This window comes from Seriola dumerili, unplaced genomic scaffold (genome assembly GCF_002260705.1).
Source record: "Seriola dumerili isolate Sdu_G_001 unplaced genomic scaffold, Sdu_1.0 BDQW01000149.1, whole genome shotgun sequence".
Classification (NCBI taxonomy): Eukaryota; Metazoa; Chordata; class Actinopteri; order Carangiformes; family Carangidae; genus Seriola; species Seriola dumerili.
In genome coordinates this window covers 3,643,095-3,658,395 of record NW_019174404.1, presented here as the reverse complement: position 1 = coordinate 3,658,395, position 15,301 = coordinate 3,643,095, and the positions used below count along the sequence as shown (strand labels likewise).

Below are 15,301 nucleotides of genomic sequence, written 5' to 3'. Positions count from 1 at the left end.
CTTAATCAAAGACAGAGACAAGACTCAAGAACAAACTCACCTCAGTCACAGCTCTTCAGTGTCGCCTCTCCAGACATTTTAAAAGATGTTGTGAATTTTAAAATCCGGTAACAATGTCCTGTGTCTGCTCCTCTGTGGTGAAACTTGGCCTCAGTCATTTGCGGTGTTTTGAAGGCGGTAGTCTGGTGTTGTGCTGTGCGCTGCTCTGTGCAGACAGCAGATGTCCTGCATGACGCTCAGTGAGCAGCTCTGGGATTTACTGGAGCAGTCAGGTCGAGTATCAACCATGTTAATGTCCTAATGAAAGTGTTGCTTTATAACAGAGTTAGTTACAGCAGTGCAGTTATTGTTGCGCATTTGTATATATTCTATATAAATATATTTTATTCTGCTGTTATTTTACCAGCACATGTTTGATGTTGTTTTTTAAAATGTTGCTTGCCATTTTTAACAAGTCGTTTTTCAATATGGAAATGAGAAATACTGTCAGTGGTGGCTTGATTTCCTAGAAAACATTAATAAGATGTAAGAAAACAGATAAAGAGCTGTTTATGGAGGTAAATTTGTCTCAATATTATTTGGATGAACAGATTAACAATTTGTGTGTAAATACATAAAATTATAATAATGATAATAATAATAATACGAAAAAATTAATTCGTAAACTCACAAAAATGTCTTGCTAATATAAAACGGATCTGCAAATACACGAACAAATTCCACAAATAAAAACATCAGTCACAGAACGCCCACATGAGTATGTGAAAACAAAAATGCAAATCGGATTAATGCATTTTCTTTTTAATTGTCTTTACTTTGCTGTGCTGAAGAGCAGCAGGAGAACAGGTGTGTTAACTGGCCATCTCACACAGGTGCCCTGAGTTTTCTTTGTTCTGTGTCCTGAGCTCGTTCTCTGTTTGACCTTCAGGTGAGCTGGTTCCCTCTGTCGTTTCACCTTTGTACCTGAGTGAGTAGAGTGAGTTTATTTCATTATATTTCCTCAAGTCATGTTTATTTTGTTGTTAAGTAGTACATCCATAGTCTCAAAACTGTGTGTGTAAAATGTGAATCCACAAGCGCAGAATTGAGATCTACAAATGCTTTTTCGCTTCACAAATAGAAAATTGATTCACAAATGTGTGTTTGAAAGTTGTAAATGTTAGGAAGATATTCACAAATGCTTTTCATTTATTTGTAAATTAATTGAATGTATTCACAGACATGTTTTTATTTGTGAAATTTGTTTGTGTATTTGCAGATCCATTTTATATTTGCAAGACATCTTTTTTGAGTTTAAAAATTTATTTTTTGTATTTGTGGAAAGGGTTTTATATTTACAGATTGCACATTTACTCACAGATTGTCAATCTGTTCTCACTAATACTGAGACAAATCTACCTCCATATAAAAATCATTTTCACTCCGCCCGTGTGGATCACTCCGGAGATAGATCGAGCGCGCTCACGCCTGCGTTGTTTTGGGAAGGGCGTGGTTCAGGCCAATACTTGAATCTGATTGGCTGTTGGGTTCTTCGAGTTTTCAAAATCGAGGCTGACGGAGCTGTCAAAACATGCACAGGAGCAGAGCGTGACTGGTGAGAAATAACAACAACACGGACATACTGTATGTTTAGCCACATATATATATATATATGCATATCTGTAATACTAACACGCTGTGTATTATTTTCTCATTAAGCTAAAATCACATTCTTCCCCCGTTTGGCTTCGTTCAGACAGATGAGCCACACAGCTAACGTTAGCTACAACTGTTTCTACTGTTAGCATGTTGGATAGCGGAGAAACAGCTAGCTGCTAGCCCGACTGTAGCGTGTCTAATTCAGTGTACAGGTTGGTGTTTGGCCGAGCTTATTTAAAGGACCACACCTGTCACGGTTGTAGCATGTTAGCCCACCGAGCAGCGGTGGGAGTAGTACACACTGTTAGCATCGCAATATGCTTAAAGTACTAGGAGTAAGTACTCGTTATGTAGACTGACCTTTTTGTTGATTTAATTTTAAATGGATAAAACTGTAATTTTTTTTAACACTACCATAATGACAAAGTGAAAAAAGATATTTTTGCAAATTTATCAAAAATCAAAAACTGAATTTATTTCTTATTTCCAAAGTGTTCTGATCCTTTGCTATGGCTATCCAAATTTTGATCACATGTATCCTGTTTGCTTTCATTTTCTTTAAGATGTGTCTAGAAATTGACTCTCAAACTGAATTGATTGGACATAGTTTAGAAAGGCACACACCTGTATATACAAATAAATACAATATACAAACTCCCACAAGGCTCACTGCATTTCAAGACAAAAAACAAACCATGAAGTCAAAGGAACTCTATAGACATCTGGGATAAAATTGTGGTGTGCCATACACCTGGATGAGGGTACTGAAGCCTCTTTCTCAACAGTGTTGCGGGCTGAAGCCATGAGGACGAGTGAGTTTGACTCCTCATCTGAAGAGGAGGAGGTCGGAGAGGAGCAGCTGACGCCCTTCCACATCTCCTGGTGAGTTTCAGCAGTTGTGCTTTTGTCTTGACGACCAATTGTGAAATTTCTTTCATGGTTGTGTAATAAAAAAAAAAAATGAGTCAGATTGTTTTTAAATGGTGAAACAAGCCTCACTGTGTACATGTATATTATATTTTGATTGGCTTTAAGGGTACCTCTGTCCATAGTGGAGTGCTCGCAGTTTCTTGGGATATGTGCACTACCAGGTAAAGTTGCAATTAATTATTTTACACTTGCTGTTCTTACTTTATTACTAAAGTTTTTGTGCATCTCAATGTAAAAAAAAAAAAAAAAAAAAAAAATGTCCTTCATCTGACTTCAGGTTGCAAATACAAAGAGATCCGCAGGAGTCTGCAAAGAGACGTTGGTAAGATGGGTTTTGATTGTGTCGATCATGTAGATCTTTTTAATCTGTTGACAGCTGTTTATAAATTTAACTGTTTTACATCTCGGCTGTTTTTGTTGTTGACAGAGGAGCTTCAGAACCAGGGGGTACAAGACGTGTTTGTTTTCTGCACCAGAGGGGAACTGAACAAGTACAGGGTTCCCTCCCTGCTGGAGGTCTACCACCAGCAGGGCTTCACAGTTCACCACATGCCCTTCCCAGACGGAGACGCTCCTGAGCTGGAGCAGTGCTGCAGGATCCTTGAGGAGCTGCAGGTCAGCCTCGAGAACAACAGGAGGACAGTGATCCAGTGAGTGAAATCATCATCCATCAAACTGAGATTTGAACTGAATTAAAAAATATGTTTTGCTCTTTGGCATAAAAATAGAACAGAAAACGACTTGTGACTTCTATTTCTCTACCCAGACAATTAAAAATCCATTATTTCAAGATGCTTCTCCTTGTGAAGATGCACCACTAACTTAAAAATGTGCAGAGAGAGGATGTCAGATACAATCAAACTTAACTCAAGCTTGTCTACATGAACAGAGAGACGATACATGAAATCGAAAGCAAGCGGGAGGAGTGTCGTGTAAAGGTTAAAAATAGATGCATCTATACTTTCTATGACAAAGAAACCCTTTGTGTTGAGTATTTTTAAACCTTTTTGTATCTTCAAACTTTGAATTAAGTACCAGACGGCTCCAGAGAACTAGGGTACATCTCACCACAAAGGCATCTGTTTTCACAGTTCTGTGCGGGACACCCCTCGTTACACAAATTAACAATTTGCTTTCAGCTTTTAGCTGTGCATTTGATGGCAATTTGCGCTTTTCTTCTTGCCCTTCAGCTGTTTCGGAGGCCTCGGACGCTCTGCATTAAGTAAGGATATTCTATTTATGCTCTTACTTTGAAAGTTACCCTTTATTCTTTGTGTCTGTGGTTTTTCTTGCAACACTAAAACAAAAGTTTGACATTAAAAATTCTCTCTACTAGTTTTACTCCAGCGCTCTGATCACATGATCACATGTCTCATGTTTTCTTCTGTTCAGTCGCCGCCTGTCTGCTGCTTCAGCTCTCTTCAACAATGACAGCAAACAAAGCCATCGAAATCCTCCGGGAGCACAGAGGAGGAGGAGCAATACAAACTGTGAAGGTGAGAGGTTACTCTCCTTCCTCTGACTGTGTAGTTCTAAAGGGAAGATAATGGTCTATTTACATGTTTTAGCCCATTATTCATTAATCTAAATGAATGAAAATAAATGTGCAGAGTCTCGAAACCTGCTGAAGATGGGTGACCCTTCAGAAGTGTTTCAGTAGTGTCATGTGATAATGCAGCTGCCAGCGGGCTCTTGTTTTGGAAGCTCTTCCATGGTGCTGCGTTTAAGGATGCTCTGACATTAGAGATTTGGCTGCTGAAAAGCATTCATGAGCGAAAGCCAAACAGTAAGCAAATATGGGAGGTGTGAAAAGGTTGAAATGAATTAGAGCAAGAGACCAGTGAGTCGGCTGCTCGATATTATTGGCTTATATTAGCTCAATACAGATATATCTGCATCGCTATATATGTCAGCTGATGAATAAGGATTAATAATTTCTCTACAGAAATACTGGAATATTGCCATTACATAGTTGCATTGTGCACCAGAGTGGTAATGAATTTTAAGTTGGTAACAGTTTGGTTATAAAGAGATTTAAAGAATATATATCAAAAATGTTTCTTCATATGTTTATGTTAAAAAAAAAAAAAAACATTGTGAATGTGGCATTTTATACTTAAAATGACTCTCGCCAGTATTATCATATAATGAAGTTAAGTTTTTAAGTTTTAAGTGACGATGTTTATGACCATTGTGGTGAATTATCTAAGTTGATCCTGATTCCACACAGAAATGGTTGTTCGTCAGTCATCGTGTCTGTATTTATAGTTACTGGGCTCAAACATCACAACAACACGGCTTAGATCCTTGAATGTCTGTTTCTGTGAATTCGAGAACAAACGTGAACTAATGACTTAATTTGACTTTTCCCACAGCAATACAACTTCCTCCACGAGTTTCAAGAAAGGTACACAGCGTACCAAGAGAGCAGAGAGGTTTCCACGGAGCGCTCAGTGTCTCGGTGATCGCCGTTTCACTCATTCAAATCGTGACTCATGAAAATATTGATCCCTTCAAACTTGCTTTTCTGTCAGTGATTCTTCTTTTGATTGTGTGTGTGTGATATAATTGTATTCTCTAATGATTGCACTTTAACAGAATACTCTAATATATTGCTTTTTGTCATCCTCATTATAATGGAATAAAGACGTGATGAGGAAACCGTTGATGTGTTGGCAGTGAGTTCAGAATATATGTCTTCACATGTTTATAATAACAGAGGTGTCTGTTCACCTGCTGTAGTAATGGAGCTGGACTCTATTTTATATATTTTATTTTGAAAAAGTGACTTAAACTATATTTTCTAAACCTCACTTGAATCAATATCACAATAGTGATACTGAAATGTGCTTATTAATATTGTGATATTGAGGGAAGGGAGATTTAATGAAGGATTCAGCGTCATGCATCAGACATAATTTCCTTACATTTGCAAAAACAAAAAACATCAATTAGTAATTTTGTGATGATTTTGCTCAGATCAACTAACTCAGAAAACAGAATTTCATCACGAAACGATATTCAAAAATGATTTCCTCCTTGTTCTTCTCAGAATCTGTTTTCCCTGCAAACCACTGCTCCTTCTTGCAACATTTTATTTCTCAATCACAGTGTCACATGTAAGTGCTCTGTCCTGGCTGCATTTATTTTCAGGCTGGGGAAAGTACCCTTGAGCAAAACTTGATAACGGCATGCTGGCTAATGTTTGTCACTGGACCTGAGCGTTAGGAGACTTTAATATCTGGAAAAAAACAAAACAACCCAGATTTCTGTTAAAGTGCATTTGTTTAAAAAGACTTTCATGAGGATTTTTTTTTTAGAATGAGCTCTGATTTTAATCAACGCTGTGATTGAATGATTTGAGATCTTGAACATAATTAAGGAAATCTTTAAACCTTAATGTACAGGTCAGAGGAAATGCTGGTTTCATCTCGACACTCTGCTGTTAAGAGTTTGTTTCATATGTAACGTGTTTTTAATCCCATTTAGATCAACAGCAAGAAAAACATGTTTTCATGGATTTCCAGTTACAAAAAGTATTTTAAAGTCTAAAGTCTTTTGCCTAAATGTGTCCCACATCACACAAGAATCATGAAGTACGTGAGATAAAAATTGGCCTTAAATATTATATTCTAATCTCCTTTTAAAAACATTGATCTAAAATAACATTCCAGTCCATAATAAGAGTGGGATCATTTTATTTAGATTCAAATAAACTCAAGTTGTCATTTCCTAGACGTGACAAGATGGGATCTAATACATAAAAATTTAATTTTATGTGACAAATGATCTTCCCTTTCCCTGATAAATTTACACATTTTGAAAATGGAAATAAATACTCTAGTATTTCTGAAAAATTAAGTCTAATTGCGCTGACACTACAGAAACAAAAACACCACTTCCCAGATTTTGATTCTGGAGACGAGCGACACTGCGAGGAGTGCTTGATATCGTGGAGACATGAGAAGTTAAAATTAAAAAACACTGAATAAGAGTTTTCTAACGACGTGGAATATTTGGTTGTGGAAATGAACAGAATGCACAATGACAAAAACAGTTGAGTTTGAAAAGGTACATTCAACAGTATGGCACGTCAGCAGTCTCGTACTCAAAGCTCAAATGCAGAAAGAGAACAAAAAAGTTCCGTTGCTTCCTAATGCTGAAAATATTGTACTGTTGAGTCTACCTTCTTAATTTATCGATAGCTGCGGGGGCGATTCTACAGAAACACATGTCACATACACGTTGCTTTCTACTCTGGATTCACACTTAAAACAAATATTGCCATTTATTTCAACAGGGATTACATGGTTTAAACGTGATAGACAGGTCTGAAGTACGGAAACAATACGTCAGACGGTTTGAAAACTGATGTTGTGACAACCAGACTGATTGTCCCTGTGCAACATGTTTCACTAAGTGATAATAACCCATGCACTTCAGCCCTCACCGTACATTACTGTACTTTCATGTAAATGTTAAGACTTAATGTGTCTGTGGGCAAGAACATAAGTCTGGTTTGCACTTTGCTATTTGTTTTAGTGATGGTAATGGATCACTTGGCAGGTATAAATTAGCTGTCGAAGCCCAGGATCTAATTCGCAGAAAAAGCTAATGCAATTCAGCACACAGCTTAGATTCTCACAGATATATGCACACCTGAAAATTATGTCTGCCTAAAATTTGTAAACACTCAGAAGTTGGGAACCAAGATGAAAAAAAACAAAAAAAAAACAAACTTTATTTAAATCCCAAGCATCAAAAATCACCACACCATGAAAAATAAAAAAGGAAAAGAAAAAACTTGTCCATTCAGGTTTGTCCTTATTTTCCATAAAATTTAAACTATAGTGTCATGAAAAGAACGCTGCGACCAAGATATTCTCCTAAAACGGGCTAAATGTTTCCGAAATGACACTCTGCGCTGTGTGTGGGGGTTCGAGAGTTCGTCCGCTTGAAATGGCGTCTTGTTTTGCTGAACGGTGGTCTCCAGCAGGTCCAGTGTTCCAGCACTAAGATCATAGTGTCTGGTCGACTACTGTACATGCAGGTCCTTTTCCTTCATCGCCCGGCTTAAGAGCTCACCAGAACATAGATCATCCTGTCGCAAACAGATGAGAAAGTGGAAAACATAATTAAATATTCTGCATTGTTTGGAATAATATAACATAACCACCATCACAGGGTTTTATATATTGTTCATATGTTTTGTTAAAATTAAGTCATTGTGACTTAAAAGTTGGAGGAATAATTCAACATTTTGGAATATACACTTACTTGAGGAGCTTAATACCACTCAGACCTTTACAGTAAACATGAAGCTACAGCCAGGAGAGTTAGCTTAGCTTAGCATAAAGGATGGACACAAGGGGAAACAGCTAGCCCTACCAGCACCTTTAAAGCTCATTAATTAATGTTGTCTCATTTGCCATTTTACAGAAGACTGTGCTTTACTATGTCTCATCCAGGAGTAGTTGACCGCCTTCAGCGGACTCCATGACGACTCCTGAACCAGTAATTGTTTAATTCATACAAAACCCAGAGTGTAAAATGACAAACGGGATATAATGTGCTCATTAAAAGGTGCTGGTAGGTGGATTTTGTAACTTTCAAGCAGAGCCAGGCTAGATGTTTCCCTTTGTTTTCAGTTTTTAAGCTAAGCTAAGCTAATCAGATGCTGCCTGAGGCTTCATATTAACAAGCAAATGTGGTATTGGTCTTCTCATCTAACTCTTGTACAGTAAGTAAACAATCCAGTTTCCCAAAATGTCAAACTATTCCTTTAATGAGATTTTAATTTGCACAGGATGAGTATTGTGAGGAGATTTCAAGCTTTACGAAATTAGATCACGTTATGTACAGTTGACCTATTACTTTACAAATTATAAACATGGCTTTGTATTGGAGGCATCCCCACATAATACAGTCCTGTGTAAATTAGAACCGAATCATGAGCACTTAGTGCAGATATGAACGAGATATAAAAAATAAATGCGTACCCATAGAGATAGTAGAAGAACGACAGGAGATAGAAAGCCAGTTTGCACCAGCCTTCTTTTTGACAGTATGCCAGGATGTCAGCATTCATGATGGTTGTTGGGTCATAGAGTCCTGGACAGCTCATCACAGGTCTGCTCATATACCTGCAGCACAGTGGAGCGAAAGTGGTGGATTAAGTCAGTTGTGTCTGTCTGTTGTGAAAAGCAAGAAATATCAGGGCGTTGGGCAATACAGACTTTTGATGGATCAAACACTGTAATTAGATAATGGATGTCAGAGACCCACCTCCACACATGATAAGCCAACAGTGGTAGGTTGAGACAGAGGGTGAGCCACTCAGCCGCACAGAAGAACATCACACAGAAGAAGAAATGGATGAGATACTCTGGGAGCACCAGCTGCGGAGAGAAAAATTAGACACATGTCAGAATCCTCATATAGTGAACAGTCAGTCCAACACCTTATTCTCATGAGCCTGTGTGCTGTGTTATTGACTGTAATGTAAAGACAAAACTCTTTGGCTGTCCACACAAAATACTTAAATACCAAGTGTGGACTCACAGTAATAAATGTAGTGAGCTGTAATAAGTTAAAGCACACTGGTCAGAAGATAATACAGCATCGAGTCACAAAGCCTCAAAGGCAACGAGGACATTTTACAAAGAGAAAATTGAGCTATTTAAAGAGCCAGACATCTAAAAATTGCAGCCAGCTCCACAGAGGGTTCAGCAAAGGAGTGAAATACAAATGAGCTAAAGTGAGACGCTTATGCTCAACTATGCACTATGTTCTGTGCAGTTAAGCCTCTTGGTTCACACTGTCAGGCCCAGCTTGATGTTTTCTTCCTACACATTATTACATGTGCATAAAAATGTCACAGTAAGCTATCGCACTGATCTGACAGAATGTGTAACACAAACAGGGTGAAAAATTAAAACATGCCACCTGCAAAATTTCAGTGATTTTTGAATCCTATGCTCGCCCCCAAACTGAGGACCAAAAGACGCCACTCGTTTGATGTTTAATAAGCTTCCACAGTGAGGCTTATTCACTGTCCTCAGATATCCTCTGTGTGATGTGGCAACACAATGAGCAAGGCAGAATGTGTGACTGTGTTTAGCCATGCAGCCACATTTAGCCTCTAACACCGACTTCAAATAGTGGTAAATCTTGAGAGTGGGTTGTTGAATTTAGGAGTCTTCAAGTGGATAGAAAAGGTTAATTAATTTCCCACCCTGCTTATATGTCATGCATCAAGTCTTGACCACAAGTGAAAGAGGGAAACTCATCAACAACTTGCTCTGGAGAATGTTTGCGCATCTCAATATCAACATCTTTTGCAGTGAGGGCAAACCTAGAGATCATCCCACCTCCTGACAAACGGGACTGGGAGACACACTCGAGAGAGAGAGAGAGAGAGAGAGAGAGAGACCATGCTGTGAGCACTAGCAGTGTTGATGCAGCAGCTTGCCTCAGGTTGACAAGAATTTGAACTGGTGCGGGGTTCAGGGGGGCAGATGGAGGCACCACATGGAAGCCATGCATTCAAAAAGAGCAGAGGGTGGAGGTGTGGGAGGGGGGAGGGGGGGGCAACCAACAGCCCACAGATGGAAAGGTGAGGGGCATGTAGGAAGAGGAAGGGGGGAGGAGGGGGCTATAATGTGTTGAAATCCTGCACTGTGCTGCCAAATACAAAACGACTGATCACAGCACAAAAACATTTTGCCAACTGAGCTGAGCGTTCCACACGCAAAAAGACTAGCATGGTCAAAACAGCAGATCGTAGAGATCGAGGAACTGTACTTTTAACTTAACTCCTCCTACTAGTGAAATCACCGACCAATCAGTGGTCTTGAATATTGCTGATATGGAGAGTGTTGGGATTCTGCAGCCATCTGCTCTGAACCACAGGTGATGCAGGTTAGAGCCAAACACTGAGCTCATATATAGTAGCTTAGTTCAGCTAATTGCTGAATCAAACTGCAGCCTCCCCCTCATAGGAAAGTGAAATAACTACTATGTGATATGCATGAAGAAAAGTTTGATTTAAAGTTGTAATATAAAATTATTTTCCTCCAACACCACAATCTACAGCTCAAAGTATCCACTGTTCAAAAAGCTTTGCTGCAAAATCCAATGACCTGATTTTCTCTTTACATGATTTCTATGAATACTGTTATGTAAAAGCTCTGTCAGGACAGTGTATAGGTCTGGTGTCGTGTTACTGTCATCTCAAACTCAAGACAAGTTACCTGACTTTCTGAGTTTACTGGGAATTTACTGTACCAGTAACACTATATGCAAACAAAGGGTAGGTTGTAATAAAGATCATGCATGTTTTGAGCATTTGCAAGTCTTTTCAGTTAACAACTATACTTTATCAATAATCAATAACAGTGGATATTTCATCCAAGTATTTGTATCCCACTACTTCATATTCTAATGCTTCTCATGAGCACCAAGGCTCCTCTGCTTGAAAAGCAGTTTAACAAAGCTTGAAACGAATAGTCAATTTAATTGGTTAGATGAGGTGTTAAAAGGAGAATATTAAAAAAAATCCAGTATTTCAGTAAATGCTTACAACTTAAAAGCTGCACTTTGAGACTTGCAAAATAGAAAGAATAACTACTATTGCAGTCCACAACAGTCAAAAATGCTCACAAAAACAAAGAAGGTAATAAATAAATAAATAAATAAATAAAAGGGGCAATTTTACAAAAAAAAAAAAAAAAAAATCTATCTACAACACGACAGTGGAAAAGATTGGGCACAGGTGGCGTTGTCTAATCCCTGAACTCTGGCCTTGACTCAGATTAGTTAACTGAAAAGACGTTTGCAAACACTTCCCCCGTGCAAAATGACAAGACTGCAGACTGAGTTGAACTGAGCGGGCATTTTAAAGATTGGTACAAACCTTTAATGCAATTTTGACTCTTTTAATCTTTTTGACCTTTTCAACTGTCTTTTTGCCGTTAACAAAGTGTAAAAACAAAAGCAGATTAGGAAAAACAAAACAACAAAAGGCGTTAGAGTTTGACAGCTGACAAGATCACTGTATTCATAACAGGCAGGTTATTTAGCATAACAGTGCAGAGAAATGATTGAAAAAGACAGATAGGCGGATAAAGTCCTAAAGTAAATGAAATATCTTTCAACAGAGCATATCTGCATGCAGTCAAAGAGGCAAGAAAGGTGTGTCAGGTACTATGGCGTCACTTACCGGATTTAGAGTGTTACACTGATCTATAGGATTCTTGTAGTCAGTCTTCAGCTCGTCAAATGCTATTATCTGGAGGAACAAGATGACCACAATGCAACAATGAACAGAGAGCACACAATATGGATGTACGTTTTAAATGCAATTTGACATTGGGTATCTTTGAACTGAGTCATAGATGGAGAAATAACTTAAATAAATAAATAACTGCAACATTATCTAATTGTACAGTATGTGCAATATACCATTAATTATTGCAAATCTTCCATTACTCTTATTTATTATTTGCCTTAATTTTACAGTCTTACAAGCAATTGCAACTAACAATAGTTTTCAATGTAGTCTACTCTCATTTTTAGTTTGTTTGGTATTTCGGCTTGATTAATGACCAAATTATTTATTAATCAACATTTTTTTTCTCATTTTTATTTTTTGGATGAACTAATTAATTGACTCATTAATCATGAACTGTTTCAGCACCCATGTCAAAACATTACACTGTTTGCCTAAAACGTTCTTTTTTCTTGCTTCTTATTAGGTGAATAAGACATAGCTGTAGAATTCTCTTGTACAAACTGTTTTTTATTCTGTCATTTAGCAGTTATATGCATAATAATTTGTGTGTTTAGTTACTTTATGCCCTTTTTCTTTCTTTCTTTGTTGAGTATTTTTTACAAGAAAGTGACTGGAAACCAAACCAACAGAAGCATTTTGAGTGCCGTTAACTATATGACTTTTTGAGTCATGGACACTTTACCCAAAAGTTTACAGTCTGCGCCGCTAATGGCGCCGCAGACAGTTTGACAGTAAAATTAATGCTATTTTCTAAACAAAGACATGCGACATGTCAGGAGCTTGAGATCAAGATAACGGATGACAGCAGCATCGTAGTGGTTTGTCCCTCCACGATTGGAGGTTAGTTAGCTAAGCCTGCTAACTAGCTGACTAGCTACCAGCTGAACGCTAATCATGTGACAAGCTTGACGCGGTAATACACGGTTACTGTAACTGGACAGCGGTTAATAAATGGCGAACAGTGTAAAGAGATTACGACAACACGTCATGTCAATAAAATTGTGCTTTGGTGTTTAGACTGCTAACTTTAGCTCATAGCCAACGGCGGGGTGTGTTCCATTCATTCTATAGAACACAGCCGTTCTAGAACGAAGGTTTACGTATACTGAGCACTCAGCGCGCAGCTGTTTCTATGGAGTTCCCTTGGTTACGTTCTATCCACACGTTGAGAAGCTCGGCGGGGAGCTAGCTACGTAAAACCCGAAAACGTCCTGTATATGTGGCTATAGAGCTGGCCTACCGTTAGCCCGGTGTTTGGCAGCCTTCCCCGCTCTTTCAGCTGCCTCTACCGGCGCCGTTGGACCGGCAGGCCAACGGTCTAATCTGAAGTTGTCTAAATGTTTACTTACATGCCAGATTGCGAAGAAGATAAGCGCCGCCGTGAGCAGCAGAGCAAGCATATAACAAAAGGCCGCGAATGTGAACGCCATTTTTTCCTCCGGTTCTGCTCGTCGGTTCCTGGCTCGGCTGGCGGATGATGCAGGCAGCTTCGCAACCGATTTGAGATTTGTCAGTGTGTCTTCTTCTACAGTGACTGTTCAGCTAGCTAACATCATTGCTGTTGCATTACTGCCATCTTCTGGAGTTGTTTATGTCCTGCAAGTTCGAGTCTTTCTATTAGTCAGTCTCCCAAAATTCAAACTTTCCTTAATTATCTGTAGTTTTAATCATTTTTATTTTACTTATTTTATGAAGACCTTTGAAGCCTTCTTTTTTAAAGGCACTAACAATGTACAAAAATATATTAACCGTATTGTAAGTTGTCCCTGTAATACCAAAACATGTACTGTACTTATAAATTATATATTACAGTTTAATATACAAGAACTGCAACAACCCATTATATAGCCTACAGTACTGTGCAAAAGCTTTAGGCACAGAAAGTTCAGAAAAGATTTCAGAAATAATACCAGGAAGTCAGTTAACATCATACAAAGTGCAGTACCACTCTCCCTGCCTTTGAAACGGCACTAATTCTCCTATCTACACTTGAATACAAGGTACTTGGCAAGTATGTTGTTCCAAGCATCTTGGAAAACCTGCCACAGTTTTTCTGTGGATTCAGTCTGTCTCAGTGTCTTTTCATGTAATCCCAGACTGACTCCACAATGTTGAGTTGAGGGATCTGTGGGGGTCTGACCATCTGTTGCAGGATTCCTTGTTCCTGCCTCTGAAGATTCTTTATGACTCTGGTTGCAGCCTGAATTTGGGACTGATCAGATGCCTCCTTGATGGCACTGATGATGAGGAACAATCTAAACATCTAAAGTTTCCTAAACTCTTGCACAGTGCCATATATGTACATGTGTTAGTTTATGTACAGTACATAAAACAAACTAATTGAACATATATTAAGTAACTTCTTTACCCGTACAGTATTTATTCTGTTAATCAAATTGTGAAGGCTTATAGGGTTTTCTTGTTCCCAGTGCTGGACCAAATATGATAAACACATATGCTAATCATACAATCAGATATGTCAGTTTGAAAAGAGCAGTCACCTGAAAACAGAGGTAAACATCGCTGTCACTTTATTTGGACAATAGGACAATAGACACTTTATAAAGTATGGGAAAATACAAATATCTCAAGTTTCACTGATGCCATGAGGCAGCTGATTATGATACATGTTTCAGGTGTTTTTTTTTTTTATTAAAAAGGAAAGAGAATAGTAGGCATTTGTTCAGAGAGGACACCAAAAGCTGAACAACACATTTGCAGGTTACAGAAAAAGACTCAAAAGGCCAAATATATAACAGGCTCACCATATAAAAGGAAAAGCTATTCGATCCACAGGACATAACCAGATACGTGGCTCAAAACCAAAAGCGAACTCTTTTTCCAATAGACCTTGTACTAGGGAAATAGTTTTTTATACGTGACCAATGTACAGTCTGTTACATCCCACTTGCATGAAAATGTATAAAAGAAGAGGGTTGTTGGTATGTAAAAACTTTAGATAGAGTAAGAATGCAGCCGAAAAACCAGATGTTTGAGATGCAACTTTTTCAATCAAATCAAATTAACTTAATCATTTAAGATTAATTCTCTGTTCTGAAAGAAAGCGTGCAACAAAACAGCAAATCCTTGAGCGTGCCATTCGGAAACTTCTGTCAGATTTATGCAAACTGTTCAGACATACGTTAAAGCATGCACTTCTTATACAGTAGCTCTCCACATTTTATAGGTTTTCAAGAATTTCCTTTGAACCAGAGAGCAGCTGAACATGTTTTTATGTATTCACATGGAAAGCAGTACATTGCACATATTTCAAGTGAAATACTAAGACTGTTTCAGAGTGAGCCTGTTTTGCTTTTGTCAAAACAATCCTTGTACTTCAGTCAATAGACACCCTTAATTTCAGGTTAGCTGTGCATTTTTGAAAGTCCAAAAGGGTTTAGCAGGTTTTAGGGCCATAAAACTTCCTTTACCCATAAAGGA

At 38.2% G+C, this 15,301-nt stretch overlaps 2 protein-coding genes across 3 annotated transcripts; one reads left to right on the top strand and one right to left on the bottom strand.

Annotated features, from left to right (window-relative positions):
* Window positions 1-1,552: 1,552 nt before the first annotated feature.
* cdkn3 (cyclin dependent kinase inhibitor 3) lies at window positions 1,553-7,291 on the top strand. Of its 2 annotated transcripts, none has more exons than XM_022750541.1 (8): window positions 1,553-1,594; window positions 2,424-2,520; window positions 2,674-2,729; window positions 2,846-2,890; window positions 2,996-3,218; window positions 3,759-3,790; window positions 3,961-4,064; window positions 4,944-7,291. In XM_022750541.1, the coding sequence occupies exons 2-8, from the start codon at window positions 2,441-2,443 to the stop codon at window positions 5,031-5,033; spliced, it is 630 nt and encodes a 209-aa protein (XP_022606262.1). In that variant the 5' UTR covers window positions 1,553-1,594; window positions 2,424-2,440; the 3' UTR covers window positions 5,034-7,291. The 2 variants fall into 2 exon arrangements, with proteins under 2 accessions (XP_022606262.1, XP_022606263.1); XM_022750542.1 differs by having other exon boundaries at window positions 1,556-1,623.
* Window positions 6,626-13,364, bottom strand: cnih1 (cornichon family AMPA receptor auxiliary protein 1). Its single transcript, XM_022750543.1, has 5 exons — window positions 13,210-13,364; window positions 11,789-11,857; window positions 8,854-8,966; window positions 8,568-8,711; window positions 6,626-7,669 (listed from the first exon to the last, which is right to left on the bottom strand). The coding sequence occupies exons 1-5, from the start codon at window positions 13,288-13,290 to the stop codon at window positions 7,642-7,644; spliced, it is 435 nt and encodes a 144-aa protein (XP_022606264.1). The 5' UTR covers window positions 13,291-13,364; the 3' UTR covers window positions 6,626-7,641.
* Window positions 13,365-15,301: the final 1,937 nt, after the last annotated feature.